The 23,298-nt window shown below is 39.2% G+C and overlaps 1 protein-coding gene across 1 annotated transcript; it reads right to left on the bottom strand.

Annotated features, from left to right (window-relative positions):
• Nucleotides 1-4,411: 4,411 nt before the first annotated feature.
• Nucleotides 4,412-11,399, bottom strand: LOC118784427 (neuronal pentraxin-2). The gene is made up of 5 exons (XM_036538662.1): nucleotides 10,668-11,399; nucleotides 7,739-8,228; nucleotides 7,338-7,588; nucleotides 5,859-6,038; nucleotides 4,412-4,621 (listed from the first exon to the last, which is right to left on the bottom strand). Exons 1-5 carry the CDS (start codon nucleotides 11,397-11,399, stop codon nucleotides 4,412-4,414), a joined length of 1,863 nt encoding a protein of 620 aa, XP_036394555.1.
• Nucleotides 11,400-23,298: the final 11,899 nt, after the last annotated feature.

Raw genomic sequence — 23,298 nt, 5'->3', positions numbered from 1 at the left:
TCTCTATCTGCTTTTTCATATATTGAAAATAATTTTCCTCTCTTCTGTCTTATTTTGCTTTTAACAACAAAATTTCTCTCCTACATTTCTTGTATCTCAATATATGCTCAGCATGAAGCTAAGTGTTCAATTTCTTTATGCGTTAATTATGTCTGAGCAAAGATTATTTTTACTGTTACCATTCGCTACATACATTCTAAGTTTGCCTGCCAGATTTTAACTTACTGAAGTAAGAATTCCTTTGCAAAATGTCAGTTTGAAAGCTGTGTCACAATTGCAGGTGGTATATGCTCACAGTTAACTACATACAACAGCAATAAACAAGCTATGTACCCCATGAATATGTACACTGTACAAGAGTTTATGGTGAAATGCCCCCAAAATGTGCCACTCTCAGCAATTTAAAACTATACATCATCTCTTTCAGAATTCTGAGCCTGTTTGTAAATATTATGTTCATTTGTGTATGCATAACTGTGGTAAGGTACTGCAGTGTCTTTTCTATGACACTAATGAAAATGGTAATTTCTCTATCTTAAAGCACTGCAAAGAATTACAGCTAATGTTTTATGCCTTTCAGAGATTAGAAATTGTGTTCTCTGAGGACAAAAGATGGGAATACAGTATGGGTAATGTTCCCTGGGAAGCTCACAAGCTCCTGAACTCTTGCATCAGATGAAGCTAAATGAATTCACAGGGTTTGATCAAAGAGGAGAATCCTCGAAGGACAAATTAACAGCAGTCCTTTCAATAATTCACAGCCACTAAAGGTATTTGTGAATTATTCAGCAGGATATTGGTAGAGTTTAAATATCCTCAACAGGCCATTTTTGCAAGGGAAAGTTTCCATACCTTGTGGAGTCCTTGGTCCTGTCAAGGAGCAACCAGCAGAGAATGGTACATGTAAGTATCGTGAAGATATCCACATCTGGCTTCTCCAAGTGGTTCACCATTTTTGGATATGTACTGTAGATAGCTGACAGACATCCCATGAAAGGTGGGGAAAATACCATCTTGACCCATACTTTCTGTCAAATTAATTTGGTAGGAGAAAAGGACATTTCTTTCACCATCCTGTACCTCAGGGAGGTATTTTTTATTCTGGTGGTATGAATACTCAAGGCTTATTAAGGTTCTGTGAAGAAGCTGCTGAAGAGCTGGTTTGAACAGGATTAGTGGACTTCCAAAGCTTAGCCAAAGACCCCTTTTAATGGACAGGTCAGATAGGGTCAGAGGCATATACTACCGCCACTGCTGCTACTCTCACTCCTTATGCTGCTACTAGAAATAGTAGTAATTAATAGTAATCATTCTCATCTTACCTGAATCAATTCTATTTAGACAATTTACAGTGTTTTTTACAATGTTACTTTTTTCATGGCAGATTTGACAATAGAGACTGATCAAAATAATTATTTTTGTTCTGTGGTTCATTTCTGTGTTATTTTTAAATATATTTTAAGTCAGCTAGACATTGTTTGAGGCTTGAGCTCTGCTGTTCCCGGTATGTGATTTGATATTTCCAGTGAAGTCATAGATATGTGAAAATAAAAGAAAAATGCATATTCTCATGTGAAGAGGAAAATGCATGTTCCCTATGGAGCCTGCTAACTAGCAGCCAGGTTGTGGATATGTAAAATGTTCTGTGTAGTCTGCACAAATTTTCCTTCTCTTTCTGGTGCAACTGCTTCCTAATTACAATGCATGAAATATGTAAGAGGGATAAGTATGTTATCATTTCAGTTGAACCACAGCATAAATAACAAATGACACAATAATTGTATCACAAGCTAGTTATGGCATAGATGCCTACAATGTTTTACAACCACAGTCTATAGTTGCCTCTCAGAAGAATATAATTTTATAGGTACATGATTTGGCAACTGTTTTATGCACTTATCTGAATATTGTAGCTTCAAGGTATTCTCTAGTAATGAAATTATTATACAAAGCAAATTCTGAAGTTGTGTTATAATAATGACAAGGTTAACAACAGCAAAAATATTTCAGGAGTTGATCTGAGCTGACCTGATTCATTTTATACAGCTAAAAGCAACCACTCATATGGTACTTGAAATTGTTACTTTATTTACAAATATCAGTAATATTTTCTCAAAAAAGTTTTCATTGTCTCATATTTGTTTCTTCAATATTTCCCATGCTGCTTGTAATACTTGCATTTACAGTCCAGATAATGCACAGCATTTACAAGCGTTACAATACGAGACAGCTATTACAAGAAACATTATTTCAAGGGTATTTTACAGGGATTGTAAATGTATGACAAAGGCCAGATTGATCAAACATTTCCAAGGTCAATATTTTCACTAACTACATTAAACTGTAATGAATAACATCTAATACTTGCTAACATTTAATTTAAGACTGGTATGTCTTAGCTGAATTACTTATTTACGTCATACAAAATATATGTATGTACACAAAAAGGGAATTTGGGAAATTTTTTATAAATTTGGCCCACAACAAGAAAACAAAAACATTTCAAAAGATACGCGGTAGATAGAACAGGTCTCAATGGCTATCATTTTATACACATATTCAACATAACACTGATTAACCTACATGAAGGACATTGGTATGGATGTTAGTGTGAAACCTGTTTAACAAATACACATAAAATGGTTTGGATCCTTCCCAAATATCACCATAGTAAAACTGACAATGTTCCATTTTTAGGTACAACTATGTTTAAACGGTTTCTGCTGAGGTATGGTTACAAAAAATAATAATAATAGAAAACATTGATAGAGTACATATAAAATTTGATTGCCTATTTTAAGGAATAAGATATGAGTATACCATAATAAAATGTGATTATTCTAGGATGAAAAAGGTCTAGGAGAGGACACAGTGGTTCATAAGGGAAGGTATGTATGATTTCATTGTCCCTACTCCCCTCTGTTATCTTTTGAGTGCAGTGCATTCATGCTGTCTGTCCTGGTGTATCATGCATCTGCACCCTGTAGGCTTCTAAAGCATCACAGCTTTCAAACCCTAAACCTGCCACACCAAGAAGCACACCTGTATACTGTGACAAGGGTACATACATTAGATAGATTTAAGGTTAATACAATGCATTTGTAGTAGCCAGCAAAGACATCCTCTTGTGTGTTTCTCATTTTGATTTTAACTTCAAGACCCACATAAGAAATGTTTAAAAAAGAAGGTAAATAATTTAAAATAAAACAAAAAAAGAAAATGGCATATTTCCTCAATTTTTTTTTTTGATTTGCAAGATATTCACATAACTGCCAGTGTGTGCATGTCTGCCACTGTATTTAAGAGTCAGCACGTTAGTGCAGGTTGCTCTTTAAATCAGTGCGAGTGTAGTGTTATCATTAACCTTGCAAAATAAATTGTGTTGTTTGGTCGTTGATTTTTTTTTTTTTAAGTTTTAGTTTTTATGCCTATAAAAAAACGAGCCTCTTTCCTTTTAAATGATACAACTGCCTTAAAAGAAATTACTTCTAAGCAAGTTGGTAGGTTATGTCAGAAATGCGTGTATCATATTAAACCCCCTTGCTAACTGAGGTATCTCATATGTTTATGTAAAGGCCTTCACAATTCCAGTAGACTGTGTTGCCCTGTGCTGTGCCCCCTTAACCCATTCAAAAAGCCTATGACTATGAACCTATGACACAACATAAAATAAGTCTAAAACAAATAAAAAAAAAAAACAAAATCACAGAGGAAAAAAAATCAAATGCTTGTACGGAGTAATTTCAATAGCTATTTTTTAATCTGAATCTTACCTTAGCTATCTTAGGTAGTAATTTCAATAACTACTGTCTTGCTTGTACACTATCTCTGCTATCTTTGGTATAGCTGTATTTCTTTTTTCATTCATATTCATTAAAAAACACACAAACAAACAAACAAAAAAAAACACCAATATCCCTTTACTATAAATAACTCTTACAAAGTCCCACTAGAATTGTGCAACAGTGATATTTCCTCAGGAACCGGTCCTGTGACATTATTCTAGTATTACTGTACTCTTCAAAACATTGTCTTATCAGGCCTAGCCTTGACCGGTACAAGAATATAGATCAAGGTTGAGCCCAGTTTCATATCTTCTTCTTTGTATTTCATCACAAAGGTGTCCATAACATTCAGGTTTCCTCATACGGTAAAGGGTACAAGACTAAGTAGCTACAGAGCCCTAATATAGTGCTCTTGACAACAATCATATTTAAGTGGGTCCCAGTATCTCAGTCTCTTAGCATAGAGAAGGCAATATTTTATAGTAAGAGACATTGTGTGTCACTCTTTGTGCCCCGGGACACTTAGGGGGCATACCATAAAGTCTCTCCACCAGAGGTGCACTATTTGAGTCTCTCGTTGAAGGTGGCTGTTGTTTTTGGGTGGTCCTTACAGACAGCGGTGTCCTTCAGTGGCAAGGGTCGAAGGGGTACTTGGTGACCCCGCCGTGCAGCTCGACCGCAGACTCCGTCCAGGCAATGACATCGCCGGTCATGTGGCTTCCACAGGAGGCCAGGTTGTAGATTTCGTGAGACGTGAGCACATGGGACCACATTTGGAGGTCGGAAATTTCCCCGACGAAGGCCTGCGTGGCATCAAACCTCCCACCAAGGGTGTCCTGCACAGGGAGAGAAAAGAGGAACTTTCACATCACCTCAGAGAAAAGACAGGGAGCATTACTGGACTGCATTAGATGAAAAAGGTGGCCCCTGTAAGTACTCCAATCAGAGATAGTTTTGTTGTTACAGTTTGCATTCAAGGCTAAGCCTCATATGTTCCTTATTGGAGATAGTCCAGTTTTTTTTTTTAGAATCCACATTTGATGTCAAGGTGACAGTTTAAATTAAATTGTGAGTAATACTAATCTTGTGAAAACAAGTCAATGTTCCATTCTTGATCCTTCCTTCACTGAGTATCAGAGGTAAGAGAATACTTCAGAACTGTACAATACTACTTGACTGTACAATATTACAACTGCTGGTGCTGATGCTGTTTTTTGTAATGAGATGTTTTGTTTTGTTCAGATTGGGATGCATACATAAAGAAAAGAAACAAAACAGAAATACCACAAGCCCAGTCCCCTCCACAACTACTGGATTTGGAAATAATGTTTTTTTGTGAGGGCCAATTATTATTTATTGATTTATGGAATGTGATTCGCTGGTGGTTAATGTTTTATTTTCATCTCTTCCAAGGGCAATGGATACCATGACAAAGTCTTATAAAGATGGAATTGACCATCATTATATACACTTCATATAACATTGCCAACAATGACTTCATCAGAAAAAGAGGCTTGTGTAAATCATTAACATCCTGCATGCTGAGGAAATGTGTTTTGTGCTAAGTCCATACAGAAGACCATTGGGGGGTTTAATAACTAATGTAGTCCCATAGGATTATATTCACATTCTTCTGGGAAACGTGAGCCAGGGTGGAATTAACTCAGTGTGTAGACAGGACATACTCAAAGAGGACGCGGGGGGTGGGTGCATGAGGGAAATAGGATCAAATTGGCTCAGTGGTGATAAGTGTCCATAGGGTCACCTGAGTGTCAACACACGCTGCCATGTTAGGTTGAGACAACCTGACTTAGCAAAGGGTGGGTTTGAAGGTGAAGAGAATAGAATGACAAAATGTCAGTTATGGAATCCGATGAATTGAAATGCGAGCTTGTTACACTGATTTCAAATTGCAACTCATTGCAAAGATGAGCTCTTTTGGCTAGTTTACAGGCTATTTACAGTCTACAGTGCATATTGTCGTGCGTCATCCATCTTACAAGCTTACCTCCTATCTTACAATGAGAAATAACCAACAGGTGTGAATGATAACCAAAACAAACTCAACAGTACCTGCTCCTGTCCAAGTATGAAGACCCCGCCGGGTTTGATGGGGTGCCAGGGGGAGAGGTTCTCCCCGGACCCTCTCTTCACCCCGTCTTGGTAGGCTTCCCACAGGCCGTCTCGTGTCGACCACGTCACACACACATGGTGCCACTTCCCGTCGCTCAGAGAAAGTGGCAGTGTCACCGCCTGGAGAGAGCGTGAGAGAGAAAGGTGTTTAGGACAAAGCGCAGATGCTCAGTGAAGCTTGGGAGTTGTAGAGCGGGATGGATTAGCAGAGCAGTAGTATGGATTAAAAGAACAACAACATGGAGTAATGCAAGTGTGAGAAATAGGCTATTAAGAGCTATCTGTGATTTCTGATCTGTGGTGGGAGTGGTGCTACCCCTATTACAGTTTTCTACCCAAGATTTGCACCCAAGATTTATAAACATGCACAGAAATTTATTATTTTAGATAATTAGAACAATCTACTCATATTTTATCTTTACTTCTTAAATCATATCTTAAGCTCCATTTTCCAAGTTTATGAGGAAGCCCACTAAGCTTAATATTAGAGCAGAATTTTACAGTATGAATTCATGAATTCACCAGTCTTGGTTTAGGCCTCGAATCTTCCAGTCCTCTGTTCTGTGCTTTTAACATGTTTCTGCATGTGAGCCAAATGGTTTGGACAGTACCATAAAGCTCTTCTAAGATGTTGTCCACATGACTGTGGCTTAAGCCGCTTGCCTTATCCTTTTTGGCCTTATGCTACTAAGAGGGATGACGGGCGAGGCAGAGCTGTTCATTCAGTGCAAGATGAGGTCAGCTCGACACTAACGATCACATAGCCCACTGTCAAAGGCAGGAGGATTTCTGAGGCTGTGATAGGATCAGAATATTGGGGTTTGGGCACAATGTCAAGAACAGGATTGTGAAGGATGCCGTGGTTGGAGTGCCAAAGTAAGTCTCCGTAAGATGAAAGGACGAAGGGACCATGCAGGAGACATTGTCCACGATGTTGGTATGGTGTACTTGCTTAGGATATTTGAGATATGATTCAGATGCATTCTTGGAACCTATTAAAATCTGATAGTACTTTCTCTGTCCGTGTAGGTCAGAGGTCAATGTAGCTTTTTCACAGCATCAGCACCAGGTTATTGTTTTGAGAAGCATGTGTACAAGGATGGACTCTTTTGCCAGACATGAGTGTTTATTTCATTTTGAAATAACATTTTACTACTGTTGATCCCCTGCTGCACTGGGTACCCATAGTCAAAATCAGGGAATATTGATGAGACTCATACTATATAAATCAATAGGAATAACGTAATAAAGTTGTCAATAAGGTTGACTGTTTTGGATGAAGCAGCAGGTCAAACTAAGCCTGCAGATAGAGTTTTTTGGCAAAACAAAGACCACCCCTTCTTATGGGAGGTATCCTATGCATATTTGAGGAATGTATGCACACATGGATATGGATCAATGTCAAAGTCATTTCCTTACCTTGTCATTAACCAGAAGCTCCATAGGATTGTTGCCCCACTCTATCAATACCACTTCATTTGCCTGTCCTGGCACAGAGTAGGAGAATGGGGTCCCTAAACCGGGCCCTACTCCTCCTTTAAGCCACAAGCAGAGGGTGAGGGAGAATATTTCATGGAGAAGGGTTCGTTTGACACGGCCGTACATATAGTTGGTCCGCATGGGGAAGCCTATTTGAAAGGCATCTGGGCTTTTTGGCTTTTTGCGAGACCCTGTAGATAAAAGAGAGAACATTTTACAGTGCAGAGTTTCAGGACCATGAGCAGAGAAGTAATGTGTTTGTATAATTTCAATGCAGTGCTCAGCAGGAGAGGCTGCAGTATAGCTGATTTCTGCTGAGATGTTTTGGCGAAAGACAATACCTGTGTCTGAGTTTCTGTGGTGAAGGTGACTCAGCACAGCATCCAGCTTGTTGGGGTGCAGCCCATGGGCAGCAGGTCGAGGTCCCTGTGAATGATAAGCCATCCTTGGGGCGTGGCCGTAGCCATGGCCATCTGCTTCATTATCATGGTGCCCATCATCATGATGGTCGTCATGGTGATCATCGTGATGGCCATCATCGTGGTGGTCGTCATGATGATCGTCATGGTGGTCATCATGGTGATCATCATGATGGTCGTCATGATGGTCATCGTGGTGGTCGTCGTGGTGGTCGTCATAGTGATCATCACCGTGGTGATCACCATGATGACCATCATCATGGTGATCATCATGGTGGTCGTTATCATCATGGTGGTCATCGCTGCCATGGGAGGTGGAGTGATGGTGCATCTGTTGTTCCAAAGCATTTATCTTGCGTTGCAGGAGGTCTCTCAGGGAGCTGGAGTAGGAGCTGGATGTATTCCTGGACTGCTGGGAAAGAGAGGAGCTTTGTGAGGCAGAGACTGGAGCAAATACTTAGACATTGAGTCTGGTAGATTGAGAAGGAAATGGGATGTAGAAGACAAACATGAAGGAATTGAGGGATTGCATCGGTTTAGCGGGCTTGTGAATATGACCACAGCAGGTTGGATGAGAGAGTAGACCAGATACAGGGTGTTATAATCTAATTATATCAATTCCCTCAGCAGAAAACCTGATGACTGAAGTAATCTAGGGACAGAGGGTGGTGGGCAAATGATGATGGATTATGGTTTGAGTATTTTACTCTGGTATGGTCAGTAAACAAGCTAATATATTTCAGGGTAGGCACTGATATTCTTAGAGTTTTTAATTTGTTATTATTTTAAATAAGTTTAATTTTGCAATGTGATTGTCATTCATTACTGGTATGTGTGCATAGTATTTTGTCTCATTGGAGTGAATAAATTTTGCTTATATTCTGGTAAGTATAGAAAAATGGCTATTCCATCAAAAAAGCACTCTTACATTAGATGTTCTCACCACCAGTTGGTTATACTGATATTTGATCTTCCTTCATCTTTCCACCAATATATTCTAAATAAAAGGAGTTCAATGGTACATTAGTTAACTGAGTGATGTTCTGTGTTATAAACAAATTTTATGTTTAAAGGAAACATAAACCTTTTTACTTGAGTTTGTATTTATTATTAGTCCATCAACTAAATTGTAAATGTTTTATTGATACATTGCCATGTGTGAATTTACCTCAGTCAACATAAAGAACCAGAAAAATTAACAGAAAAATATTAGGTGGCGGGAATGTCAACACATCACTGTGTGCATCATGCACAATCATTACAGATATTTCACTTTCTGAATATGACATATTTCAGTTATATTTCAGACACTTCTGTTTGTCAGCCTGTATTGGTGCAAATGAACGAATTTCAGGTATGGTAGAAATTAAGGGTGGAAGTGTGTGTTTATAATTTTTTCTCTAAAAACCATATGCAAGTATCAGCTGAAAGTAACTGCCCTCATAGAGAGCTGTTAGTTTGACACCAACTTGAATCTCCAATATTTAATCAATGTCAAATTCCCCCTGAAGGTACTGCCTATATTTGTCATGTTGCCACCCCTTTCACTAAAGACATTTAAAAGCTGACAGTGACACAGCCAGTTTGTGATTCAGGTTATTAAGCTGACCTAAAAGCTAAAACTGTTTTCTTATATGCAACTGAATCATCAGTATCTATAGATACAATTCACACATCAATCAAAACTCAAAGTCAACTTTTCCTTTGGAATATTTTGTTTGAGTTACGGTTATTTAAGTGGGCTTTCATGGAGACAATTCATGCCAAACTGACTGTACATGATTGCAAATACATACAATGATGTACATTATAATAATTAGATAAAAGCAATTTTACTTTTAAAGGCATTGCTCAGAAACAACAATGGGGCCATAGAATACTGATAAGTAATTGGGTTGGCTACTATAATGTTTTGTAAGTCCGTACCCCCCCCCCCCCCCATCTCCTTCCTCTCCTCCTCATCTCTCTAAATCCGGCTTTACTCGGCCTTGGTGGACACCCTGATTAACAACTCATCAGCAGAGATCGCGCTAATTAACCCTGATCTTGATTATCACCCCCCACCACCCTGACATCTGCCCACCACGCAGACATCCTGTCAGAGAGAGAGGGAGAGAGAAAGCGAGACGGAAAAACCGACACAACTGAAAAAAGTCACAGACAAACTGAACTGCCATCTAAATCCCAAAACAACTGTCCAGACATTTCCGGAAGGAATTTACCTTTCCATTATTTTCTTTAGGGCTGTCATACCACAACTTTCCTGTGTGTTTTTCTATATTACTGTGATAATGCTGTTGTTTTTTTTTTCAGATGATGAGGGTACACTGTCTAAATCAACACATGAAGTAAGGTTCAATGGCATTAGTGTGTTATCAGAATTTGGGCAATTCAGCTTTAAAATAGAAATGTCCATCATCTGAAATCAATTGATGTAAACATTGCTGATGGAGCCCATTTTGTAAATCCTTGGATCCTGCAGTTTGCACCCACAGCAAATTACGATTAATGCAGTGTCTGAGCAACCTAATGCTTCTGTCTGCCTACCGCTTGTTTCACACAGTGGGGCGTAACTAATCATGTGATCTGCTTTACGCTCACAGCATGAAAGTCTTAAATTGGCTAAGGCCTGGTGTATTTTGCATGGGGATTCTCTTCACAGAGGTCAAAATGCCCAGTGTGTCTGACAAAACAGCTGTCCAAGGGTGAAATCTACCTGAAGCTCACACCTCCTCTAAAAGAGCTGACCTCACAAGCTTCAGTCATTTCCACTCCACCTCTCATATCCTTCCATCTCCGAATTCCCGCTTCCTAAATGCCCTGGTTAAGGTGCTCTCCTTCCTGTTCTCACCTGTAAGTTCTCCAGCCTGTCCTTCAGGGCCTGCAGCATTCTCCCCATCTGCTCAGGTGAGGAGGAGATCATGTCCGCACTGTGTTTGTCCCCCCCTCCCAGGGCAGCCTTCCTGTGGTGGGGGTCAGAGCGGTGGCCAGCCAGTGGGTAGTGAGGGTCTGAGATGTGGTTACTATGGTGACCCTGCAAGTGGTGACCGTTGTCGGGATAGGGGTGGTGCGGAGAGGGGTGGTGAGGGATGTGCGGGCCGTGGTGGTCGTCGTGGCCCCCCATGCCCCTCCCGAAACCTTCGCAAAGGGTAAGCTTGGCGGTCAGCTCCCTGATGGTTTCCCGCTGGTCCAGAATGGTCTCCTTCTGCTGGACCAGACTCTCTCGGAGGTGCAGGATGGTGGTTTTGGCCTCCTCTGTCATTCCCCACCAGCCATTGGAGCCTCCGCTACCTGGCCCGTGATGTCCGTTCCCATTGGCCGCAGGCCCGGCTCCTCCTGCAGCGCCCCCCGCAGGGAAGCAGCTGGGATCCGCATCAGCAGGGATGGGTGTGCACACAAATTTTGGATGAGCACCATAGTCATATTCTGCACCTGGTATACCACTGCTGGTTCCCACTGATATGAAGGCAGATAAGAGAAGTGTAAGGAGGAGTTCTGGAACGAAGATCCTTTGAGAGATTCTGTTTTGTCTCCCATTCCTGGCTCCCGTGGAATGGAGTGTCAGGGCAGAGATTTGTCGCATCTTGGCTTTGAGTTGGTATTAATTTGAGCTTTAGAATGGATGCTTTTTTACCTCTTTATTTTCTTTATAATGATCAGCATGAGTGGAGTACATGTAGAAATGATAGATGCATGGATGGGCCCTCATCAAACAGTCAGACAAAGGGTAATCCTTTTTCGTCTACATGTACAAATCTCCCAGTGACCCTGGCACCATGATTATTATTCCAGAATGGCAACTGTTGATAAAGAATCTGTAATCCTGGTTTCCGCCTGTGTTTAGTTTGGATAGGTCAGCATGACAGCCAGCAGTCCAGAGGCAGAATTTACACACAGGCTTTACACACATTTGATCTGTCCTTTCCAGGAGCTGAGGTCTCTCAGTGATCAGTTGGCACTGTGGGTCTCCTTGTTTTGGCAACCAATATAATGAAGATTTGGCTTCTCTGTCAGTGACGCATGGAGCCTTCTGAAAAGGAAATGCATCATTAAAATTGCACCCATGACTTCCACCAAACTCAGACATTGTCAGGTAAAATTGCAGCAAGTAAAGTCCAGCTCCAAATTAATGTCACATAGAGTCTGGGAAATAGTCAAAAGCATGAAGTAGTTGAATAATAACATTTCAATATCAACATCATAGTCTTGGGAGGAAGCCAGTGAAGGAGCATGCAGAAAGTGTCTAACAGTGTCTAACATGTCAGTTCAAATGAATGACTCCAACAACAAATGTTTTGCTTTAACTCATAACCTGCTTAGCTAATTCAAAGGAATGGTCTTGACGAAAATTACTGCGAACCATCCAGGTCCTTTAATCAGATTACTGCCACATTCAGTGGCAAGCAACAAAGGAATTTATCCTTAACAATCTAAGTCAATAAACGTTTTTCGTCACTAAGGGTCCTTTTGGATTAGTCTGCTCAGTGGGGTGTGCAGTGTCTGTGTTCTTGGTCAAGGAGCAGTCTGTGTACTTGCCATTGAACTGCATATTCTCCAAAATAATTTCCCCAATTGATACTACGTCTTAAACATTAGACAGTATACTGTGGATACTCTCAAGGCACCCAACAATATGGATTATATAGAAAAAGTTTTGATTTCATTCATAATCTTTCATTTTGCAAATTTTGTCAACTTTTTTTGTAACTTTCAGTAATCCATTTTCACTCTGTGAAAATTTCATTTAATTAACTTTATTGTGCATGTAAAAGTCATGCTGTTTCAGTTAGTGGACCATAGCACAAAGGAAGTGATACTGTAAAAACACAATAGATAATATATATCTCAGAACTCCACCAAACAGGGACACTCAAACCCCCCCATCAACGTTGTCACATAAATTGGATTGGGGTATTAATTACTTGAAGGATTGGCCTGGTACAGAAAGATGTCTGATGGACTGTTAGCATGCATAACCCCAAACTAAATCAAACAAAAGCTCTTAGAAAATATTATCTTATATTTTAAAACCATCAACACATAACTGCACAACTGAGTTTTGCAAGGGACAGGCTGCCATGGACTTTTTTTTGCAAATTGTTCTTTGTGAGAAAAGTGGACTTTTCGTTACCTTTTGACACACAGTCTATCAATCCCTGCCCATATGGTTAATCCACCTGACCAGTTGGCACAGGTCTTTTCTTATGCCTTGTAACCTGGCATTACTGTCTCCTCTCCTGATCATGTTTAATCACACATAAATATGTTGTGAGCCACGTAAACAAAAAATGTGCATGCTCCCTACCGCTCTGCCCACAGAGAGCATGTGGGAAGTTAAGTTGCTGTCTGGATCCTTCTTTCTGCCTGTCTTTCGGGACCAGATTGATGATATTACTGACATTCTGTCTTCAGTGTGTGACTCCTTTGGAGTTCCTACTGGTTACTGGCCTGGATATTGGCCTGTAAAATTTTGTGGATTAAGCAAAAATGGCAATTTATTGGGGTACTGGTTGCCAGTACCTTAGAAGCAATTGGTTGGCAAGAAACTGATTACCTTTTGTTTCTGCAACCATAGCAAAGAAGTCAACTCCCAGTCAAAGTTTAGGGTAGGGTTTGAACTGCACAATATTGCTACTGAATGTCTGCCTAAAACAATGTCTGCATGGAGTCATGTCAACTGATTCTATTGTTTCTCGTTCAACGAGACAAAGGCTACACATTATGTGTGGGCCTTAGAAGTCAATGAGTGAGGGCAAGTCGAGCTAGAAACGCAAACGCTAGTATGAAAAGTAATTTTTTTGAGCGTGTGTGTGTGTGTGTGTGTGGGGGGGGGGGGGTGTTAATAGCTGAGGTGTTAATAGCTGAGGTGTGAGAATAACTGAATTCAAATGTATGTGTTGAAAACAGTGACCTGATGCTCACAGCTGTGAGTTTGCATCCTGAGCTGAGCTGTGCACAGCCCCTTTCTACTTGTCACCTATCCATCTGAATATCATTTGTACAGAAGACATGCTTTTTGCCAGACTGAGATAGTGGTTGGTTATAGCACCATATTCATTATGAGGAGACACATTCATTTCAACATTCTACCCACTAGGGGGTTCGGTCAAAAGTAACACAACTTGATCACACTAAGAAAACGGTATAGGCAACTGTTGGATCAATGACTAAATTTTCCATTTAATTAATTGTTTTAATTAATTTAAATTCTGTTAATACAGGGCCAAGAGTAACACTCATTTCTTCCCTCCCTGGGTTCAGGCTTATGGGAGACAGATGGCAGATTAAGTGTGGAGTGTCAGTCTCAATTCTTTGAGTCTTCCGGCCTTTGTTCATCCCCTAGCAAGCTCTCAATTAAGCTAATTGTCAAAACATACCCAGCTAATGAAATAAACATCAGGGTTTTTTTCATTTTTAATTTTTTTTTTTTTGCAATCCTTTGCGTTTTGTAGATTCATCAGTTTAAAATATGTCATGGTACCATATGGCATCCATATGGTATCAGTCATGCAATACTTGCATGACTGCTGTTTTCACAATGGGGATATTTAGACCGGCTCTAAAGTACAGCAAATTAATACATTTCCAACAAAGAAATCCAATGTGTATTCTTCACAAACATTTTTAGCACAAGGCTATTGCAAGGTCTCACAAACTATGATGCTGTTGCATAGATAAACGTTCATTCTAACATCAGAATGGGCTGCATTTCACCCTTATTCATCTCGCCTGTACTTTTTAGTCAACAAAAACCTAATATGAACCTTTTCAGCCAAAATGCAAGTAGCCCCTGCTTTTACAATTCAACAGGTTCCTGGAAATCCAGCCATAAACCTGATCTTTAGGCACTTCATCCAATTTTCTCACAAAGACAACGTTCCTTAACTTGGACTACAAATCACAGCTGCCACACAAAGAAATGCTATGTTATTATGGGATTATGTCAAATATTCATAAGCATTTAGGTTTTGCGACTGATATTTATTTATGGTGGACTCACTCAAAGGGGGAAATAAAAATTTTCAGCTGCTGCTCACAAGTCATTAAATAACACTATCCAAGTTAAGAAAGGAACCAACTTAAACTCTTTCTGACTTTTTTTTTTTTTTTTTTTACTTCACCACTGTTGTTGGCTCTGATCTTGATCTCATTCTTACTCCCCAGCCTGTTTCTATTTGTATTTCTGAATTTTGAGTCATGAAACAGTATGTTTTTTATTTTTAGATAATTTATAAACTTTAAATTTGGATCGTCTTAACCTGCATCATTGTGAAGGCAGTGACTGCCTGTAGAGAAGTAGCCTGGGGCTGTATTTGGAGCTGTTCTCTAAAAAGCACCCACCGCTGACAGCGGATGATGCTTAGGCAAATCAAGAGTGAAAAGAAGACTCTTATTTGTTTTATTCTTTTATTATTTATTTCTTACCACTACTGAAACTGCAGATGGCTGAGCTGATACTGAAGTACTGGTATGATAACCTAAAGGACATGGAACACTTGTGTCATTCAGAACACGGGGTTGTACTATACTGTGTCCACACGCATGCTGTACTTCCTGAGGTGCAATTCAATTTAAAAGATAAAACTGCAGGCAATGTATATCATGAGCATGTCACTTACCCTTATTTAATTCAATTTCTTGTTAATCACACCTCAAATCAATCTGTTCTTCATGATTTTGATTACTCTTCAATCAAACTAATGTTCTGAACCCATTAATTTCCTGTTCTGTCCTAAGTTTTGTTAGTTGAGGAATGTATTCTAACGTAATGTAATTGACCACTGTTTTTCAACTTTTTCAATGCTCTAAAAGAATATTGCAGATTGAATTATCAGTTCAGATAATCAGCTTGAATTGAGAAGTGTTCAGCTTAATGTGCTTTTTGTGCACTTTGACAAAACAGGCATATAAACCAACTTCCATTAGTCCAGTTGAACTTCCACTTCCAAATTATTTCTACCTTTGATACTTAAAACCACAGTGCAGGGCTGCTATACAGCTTTGGAATACTTCTACAGTTATCAGTTACAAAATGTATTTGAATATCATGCCAATATTATTATGTTCAATTGAAAATCTGAACATACAGTTTAACATTTGTTTTACCACCTTCATGTCAGATATTTGTGGAGAGTACAAGACAAAACAAAACTGTACAAAACAAGGCAGCTGAAAGTTTTGAAATGTCTTAAAACACCCATTAAATTGATAAATGCTAATGAATTATTTGGAGATTGTAGACTCTTAGGGCAACTCTGTGGACTACAGTATAAATTTGCAAGGAACCTCCAAATTTCCATGAACTGCCCGTTTAATTCAATATGTTGATGGATACTTCATATCCACTCAACTCCATGTATGCTTAAATTATAAGAAAAAGATTGAATTCAATTGAATTATTTATAGATATTTAGTAGAAACAATGTGAGAATATTCTGCTCATTTCTGAGGAACAGTCATTTAGTGTATAGTTCTACTTCTAAATCAAAAACATACCTGTATGTGAGCTGCGAAGCTGCAAGCTTGTTAGTCCATTGCAAATACTGAGCAGATTGAGAAGGATTTCCTCCAGGGGACAATTTTAACTCTCCTCCCCCCCCCCCCCCCCCTCTCTGCCTCCTCCTCTCTCACTCAACCACACACACTCACATACACCCTCTTACTTTACTTCGGCTTAGCTTTCCACATCTCTTCTCACAGTCAGTCCCTACCTCTTCCTTTGTTATTTTTTTGAAGTCTCTAAATAAAAAACGCTGTAGTTATACAAATCTGATAGTACTGCGTCCTCAAACAGACCTTGCTCTCAGCTGAGAACTGTCTCATTGTGGAACTGTACACTTCCTGTCCCCATACTGTCGCTATACTTACTGTATGCACTTTTGTAAGTCACTTTGGATAAAAGCGTCTGCTAGATAAATAAATGTAAATCTAAATGTAAATGTAAATGTAAATATATTCATTGCACATCTAAAAAAACACAAATCAAAACAACCACAATCACTTGTGGTGTACCCAAGGTGGCAATAATTCTTACTGATACTGTTTATAGTCAGAATTACTCAATGGAGCTAAGAATGTGCATTCCTTTCCCTAACAAATGGAAGATTTAGTGCCACTGTGGTGTCATAAGGAAATGGAACACTTAAAATCCAAACAGAGGACACCAGGCCCACACAGTGCTGAGAACTAGTGCACCTGATACATAAATCTATAATTCTAGTAGGCAGTAAGCGACATATGCTCAGCTATGTTTTTATTGGATGATTGCTCTGATTATTTCCCTCTATCCAGATATAAATCCAGTCAAATTACACTGCCAGCTGACTGACAGATGGGTTTGCTCCTTATGGAAAGATGGAGGAGGCTGACAAGTCTGATTAAAAAGCTATCTTTAAGCAGGACATTAGTATGCCTGCTTAATTAATTTGTATTAGAATTAATCTAATCTAAATCTATAGGGAACTATAATAGGTATGTTTTGGCGGAATTATTAGAAATAATAGATCGATAAAGAGCCTGCAACAAAGATACAAGAGGGGTCAACAGGTGGACAATGGAGTTACAGACATTTCCTGGTTCACGATTGGACTAAAAACAGGGCATTTGTCAATGGCAATGCAAATGTTCTAAAAGCAAAAAAGTGCTTGTTCTTGTATTTTGGTGTTGTTTTAATTTAGTCATGTTATGCTTTTTAAATAGTGTTCTTTTATTTAAATGTTACATTTAAAGAAGCCTAATTTGTATTTGACATACAGAGAGTGAGGGAAGAGGAGGGAGTACATTACCTGTAGCACATCTCTTGCATCTCAGAATGATGAATGTGTTTGTGAATATGCTAAGCGGGTCAGAATCATTGTGACTTTGTTAAGTCAGTGAGACCATTTTTTGGAATTTACGCACAAAGTGGCAAACAATAAAGACAGGTGGCCAAAATTTTATTCTAAGTAAATGACACCCCCACATACCCCTGGACAGTGTTTCAACCACTAGGCATTCCAAATTCCCATGCAGATATTAGGATGGAGAGTGAATATGAGGACATATTCATGGAGTCACCTGAAAGCAAAAAAATTAAAACAAACAACTAGCCTTCAGAATTATTCTCTAACTCAGGTGTAAGCATCAATCAATATTGTATTCTTTGAGAAATTTTCAGATATTCTGTGGGATGAATTCAGGACTCATTTTAGATGATTGTTTGAAATACTTTTCTTTCACACTGAGATGTACACAGTTTCTGCAAACAGACGCAGAGAGAGCTTGTTGCAAATTATACCACATCCAGTCCATGTTGAGATTTAAGTATCTTTTGATTTTAGGGACATGGCTAATTCTGTTGAATGAATTACACACTTGGGGACACAGACATAAACTTAAACATATGCACATGCACATGCACATCCACATACAAGCCATTCACACACACAAAGTGAGTCTAATCAAACAAAATATAACTTAGAGAAGATTATCAAGACAGTGCATTACTTGAGAGCAGAGCATAAAGATAGCACAAACTCAACTCCAGCAAGCACTTCACTGCTCTGCACACCTTACGAATTTGCCAGGTAAGCACATTTCATAATCTGAATCCATGTGGCTATTCGCAGAGCGTGGGTGTTAAATTTAGCACTCCACTTTTAAGATCTGACCTGACTCATCCAGGATGCTACATAATAATTATAGACACTCACCATCAGAGTTCAGGACATGATCTTTAACCCTCGGTCAGTAGGTCATATAATGAGTTCATGATATGTAATCACACAATTGTAAGTTTGGTCAGTATGATAACACATGATGTTAGCTTGTTCATAGTTGGCAGTTCTTCACTGATGACTGAAAGCCTATTTTTATTTTTGGTTTTTAGAAGGTTCCTCAAAACAATTTATGTTTTAAGCGCTGGTGTTCTTAACAGCAGAGATACGTTATGAGCAATAAAATATGCAGATATCCTTCTTTATTGCAGAAGACACTGCAATGTCCCCTCAGTGGCTTCAGTCAATCCCATCTGAAAGGGTTATCCTGTCATGGTGAGGTTCTGAAGATCTGAGGACACAGGAATAGCCCCTTACCAGGACGTGGAACCACCGGTATGCTGTATTTTCCTATAGGCCCGCCTACATAATTCAGCATTCCAAAGGTAGCATTAGCACAATCAAACCTGCAAACTGGCTCTATACCCATTCAGCTTAAACAAAACATACACAAGTTTAGATAAACATTTCAATACTGTTCAGCGGACCCCGGACAAAGAATGGGCAATACTGTTGCCCCAGTGTTGGGCCAGAATCCAATTAGGTCAAATCTGCTTAGTGTTAGAGTGGTTCAAACAAGCCGGACAACAGACACACACAAAGGCTCAAACACACGCAGGCACCCCCACACCTGCCTCAATAATTAAGCTGTGCAGAAAACATTCACAATATTCACAATATTCTTGTCTAGATGCACTCTTTTTGAGGTATAGTTTCAGACACAGATTTGAGGGAAAGATATCCAATGGTGGGGTTATCAACCTTTATAAATCATGCTTTTATATTGAGTTTTGGAAAGTATTATTTATTTTAAATACCTGAAGTTGCTTTTAAATACGCTGAAACAATTACTGATGTAAAACACAATGAATATATGCGCTGTCATCACATTTACAAAACCATCCAGAGCCATGAACAAGTCTAAGACCCCCACAACAGATTCATTTTAAACAAAGGATACTTCCATACACAGTTATTCAAGGACAAAATGTTACAAATAAAATTCTGCAGAGTGAACAAAGTCATATCAGCAATGGCTTCACGGATCTTATTCATGTCTCCTTTAAACATGAGATAGCTTATTCTACAAAATAATGCCACAACATCTCAGTTTTTTGTCCAAGTCATGGATAGTAATAGTAAAACCAATGAGTTTTTTTCTGATTTCAGCTCTTTTAATGTGCTCATTTGAATGAAAATGAGAAATTCCAGAAACGCCTCCATAATGCAAAATATAGGAAGGTATCCATTATGTGTATTAGAGTGTAGTAGAGACAGACAGCACAAATAAAGCTGAATACTGTCAGCATCCTCAATCCTCTCCATACACCCAACAAAGCCTACAAACACACTGCGTAGTCAACACTCAGGTGACACAGAAGACACTGTCTTGAACTAAATTTGACTCCTGTGGCTAGGATAGGTCTGTCAAATTCTCAAATTAAACAGAGAGAGAGAGAGAGAGGGAAGCAGGTGAGTCATCTTTTGCTTTAATAGGCCAACGACCGCCACGCGTTCCTCCACTAGCAATCCCTTTATCTCTCCCTGCGTCAGTCTGGCCTATAATACACACACTGAGGAAGTGCGGAACGACAAACAGATTTATTAAGCTCAGCGGGAAGGACACTGTCGAGCACAACTGTGGCAAATGAGGACAACGCACCCTAGATACCCCGGTGTGCTGCTCCAGTTTCCGAAGTCCGGATGTCTGGCAATTTCAGATGTGTGAATTAGTCAGCGAACTGAATGGCTTAGAGGAGCGGTTCACCTGCAGCTGAACAAGAAGTAGAATAAAACACAGGGAACATCAAACAGTGTAGCTGCACTATCCAAGTACAGCGTGACGCAGGGCTAAAATATCTAAGATATCTAAATGCGGCAGAGTGCTGCTTTACTGATGAGGCCACTACCTGTGACACAACTCCATAGGGAGCCCTGAGTATGAGCATTCTATAAGCGTGAATCTTACGCAGAGACACAAACGAAAAGGGTGTAAATATGTGCTATAACTGACCTCCGCTATTCCCCAACATGTATAACAGGCTTACAAGCATTAGGTTTCTTTTACCTAATTTAAGATTTCAGTCTGTTGAAGGTCTGCAGTCAATTCTTAGGAGCTCAACACAAATTTTAAATTAAAGCACGTTTATCAATATTTTATTTTTATAAAATATATATAGCGGCAGTGTGGCGTAGTGGTAATGAGTATGGCTCATAACCGAAAGGTTGGCGGTTTGATTCCCTGCTGGGGCACTGCTGTTGTACCCTTGGACAAGGTACTTAACCCAAAATTGCCTTAGTAAATATCCAGCTGTATAAATGGATAATATCTAAAACTGTAACCTATGTAATTTGCTCTGCTGTCTGCTAATTGACAATAATGTAATGTAACATAATTATCAGTAAAGAGAAGAAACATGTGCAGACATGCTTTTATCAGTGAGCTCATCCAGTACACACAGTTCTAATGCCAAAATGTTTGCATGGGTTTCTCCCTCCCACTGTGAATTAGGAAACTTAAAATAAAAGTTAAAACAAAACAAAAAACAAAAAACAAATGTAAAAGTCAGACTTGTACTTCCTTTATTTGAATACAATTGCTCAAACTGTGTGAGCACACTACTTAAAGACATTATTTTGGAAAGCTTTGCTGTAATCATAATAATATATTGTGTCATAAGGGCTGAAATTAGGTTGCATAAACAGAGGTATTTGTGAACTTCTGCTGTTCCATGCACATCAACATTAAAGTTCTGCACGGAGAATCAGAAATGTGTAAGCATATGGCCTACATGGTGCTTTCTTCCACAGAAAGGTTTTATTATGATGCGAAGGCTAAATCCAACAACTTAGACTTATATTAGACATTTTCTCTGGGTCAAGGTAGCCTGCAGGCATTATATGGAGATGTTATATATTAATAGTTGAGAATTTTAAATAAACTGCTACAGGGTAAATCTGAGCGCCCGGTGTGAAAATAAACCTAAAATGAGGCAAGTGTGTTCATTCGTAGTTTGACAGTATGCAGTTTTTACATGACTCCATTTGTCCACTAGATGGCCCTTTTTAACCTTCAAATGTTAGCTATTTCAAAAGGCAATATTCACTTGTACCCCATTCTGTCTTTGTGTGGACACTATACACCAAATACACCAAGTGACATTCAACGCTATCTGAGCTTGCAGATTGATTCTTAATGAGCTCTCTGTCCTGGTTTCAGTTCTTTCAAGTGTTGTGGATTGTCCTTTTTCTCATCTGGTCTTTGGTTCCCTTTTGTTTTAACTTTTGTTTTTGTTTTAACAATTATTATGTAGTTTCACTTATATATCTGAATTTAAAATGGCCAAGTATGTGATGAAACACATTAAAGTGATTATTATTCTTGGAAAGGTAACTGTATTAGGAGTGGCAGTGTAGCATAGTGGTAAGCATTAGGGCTTGTAACTGAAAAGTTGCTGGTTTGATTCCCTACTGGGGCACAGTTGCTGTACCATTGAGTATTCCCATTGCACTGAGGTCAAGCATTGCAGGAGTTAAAGAGTGTTACAATGTAGTTGCAAGATACATTTACATTGGTGCATTTTACTGAAAGGTTACATCATGCAGATCAGCGAGACTTCTGGCTGGACCTGCTCAAATTTTCTTGAGATGTATGTACCTCAGTGCACAAGCTATCTGCTCTGCCTGTTTTACGGCACAACAGCATAACTATCAATATTTGAAAACAGATTTTTTTTTTGCTTAGCTTTGAGAGTCAAACTGAACAATGTGTACAAAATTACACATAATTATTTCAATCAAGCATATCACAGCAATCAAGGCATTTTACTGAGCTGTCAAAAGCTGTAACAGTTACAATTTTACCACTAAATGATTGATGTTCTTATAATTTACACAGCACGTTTTCTTGTAAAACTTTCAAATTCATGCTGTGAAAACCCTAATGCCTGCCAAATAAAAGAGAAAAAACTCTACATATTACAATATGTGTCACAAATCAAATCAGCAGACTTCGGGGGTGTTCAAACCTAGTTTAAGAACTTTCCTCAAGCCGGCATTTTCCTCTTACAGAGGAATGTTTCGCCCTTGGTCATGTGGCCTCAGTACTGTAGCCTCACATGTTTTCTCCATAGTCTGAAAAAAAAAAAAAAAACTTCATGGAATCTTCACTGGTTCAACCCCATCATTTTGGTATCGTTTCCACCAATTTCATATTTTTTTTTCTACCCTTCCTTCCTAAGATCTTCTTCCCATCCTGTATCTGTCTTTCTCCCTTTCTAGCCCTCTCTCCTGGGGACTGTTGAAACGCCAGTGGGGTTGTTACAAAGAATGGGATAGAGGACTAACATCACTAACGCGAAGGACAGAAGATAGGGCTATGATGGAGCCTTACTAAATGTTTACCGTCACTAATCAGTATTAATAAATTTTCAGCAAAATCAAACACGGCGGCAATTAATTCACCTTTCAGACGGCGCATTTGCATTATCTTCTCGCGGTCGCGACAGAGCTAAAATATAAATCAAAAGAGAAGGACAAGAAATACTACCTAAGTCAATGAGTGTGTGTGCGAAGGGGCGGAGGATGTAGGCCAATGATAAGCGGCATTGGGGTCGGGCTCCTTTGGTTTAAAAAGTTCAAGTCATTATTCTCTACACCGCTATTCAGCCCCGAATCCCGTTAGCTCATTGTTATTCTGGCCGAGTGAGGGAGAGAGGGATAGTGAGG

Source organism: Megalops cyprinoides, chromosome 10 (assembly GCF_013368585.1).
Source record: "Megalops cyprinoides isolate fMegCyp1 chromosome 10, fMegCyp1.pri, whole genome shotgun sequence".
NCBI lineage: Eukaryota > Metazoa > Chordata > Actinopteri > Elopiformes > Megalopidae > Megalops > Megalops cyprinoides.
This window is presented reverse-complemented; position numbering and strand designations above follow the sequence as displayed.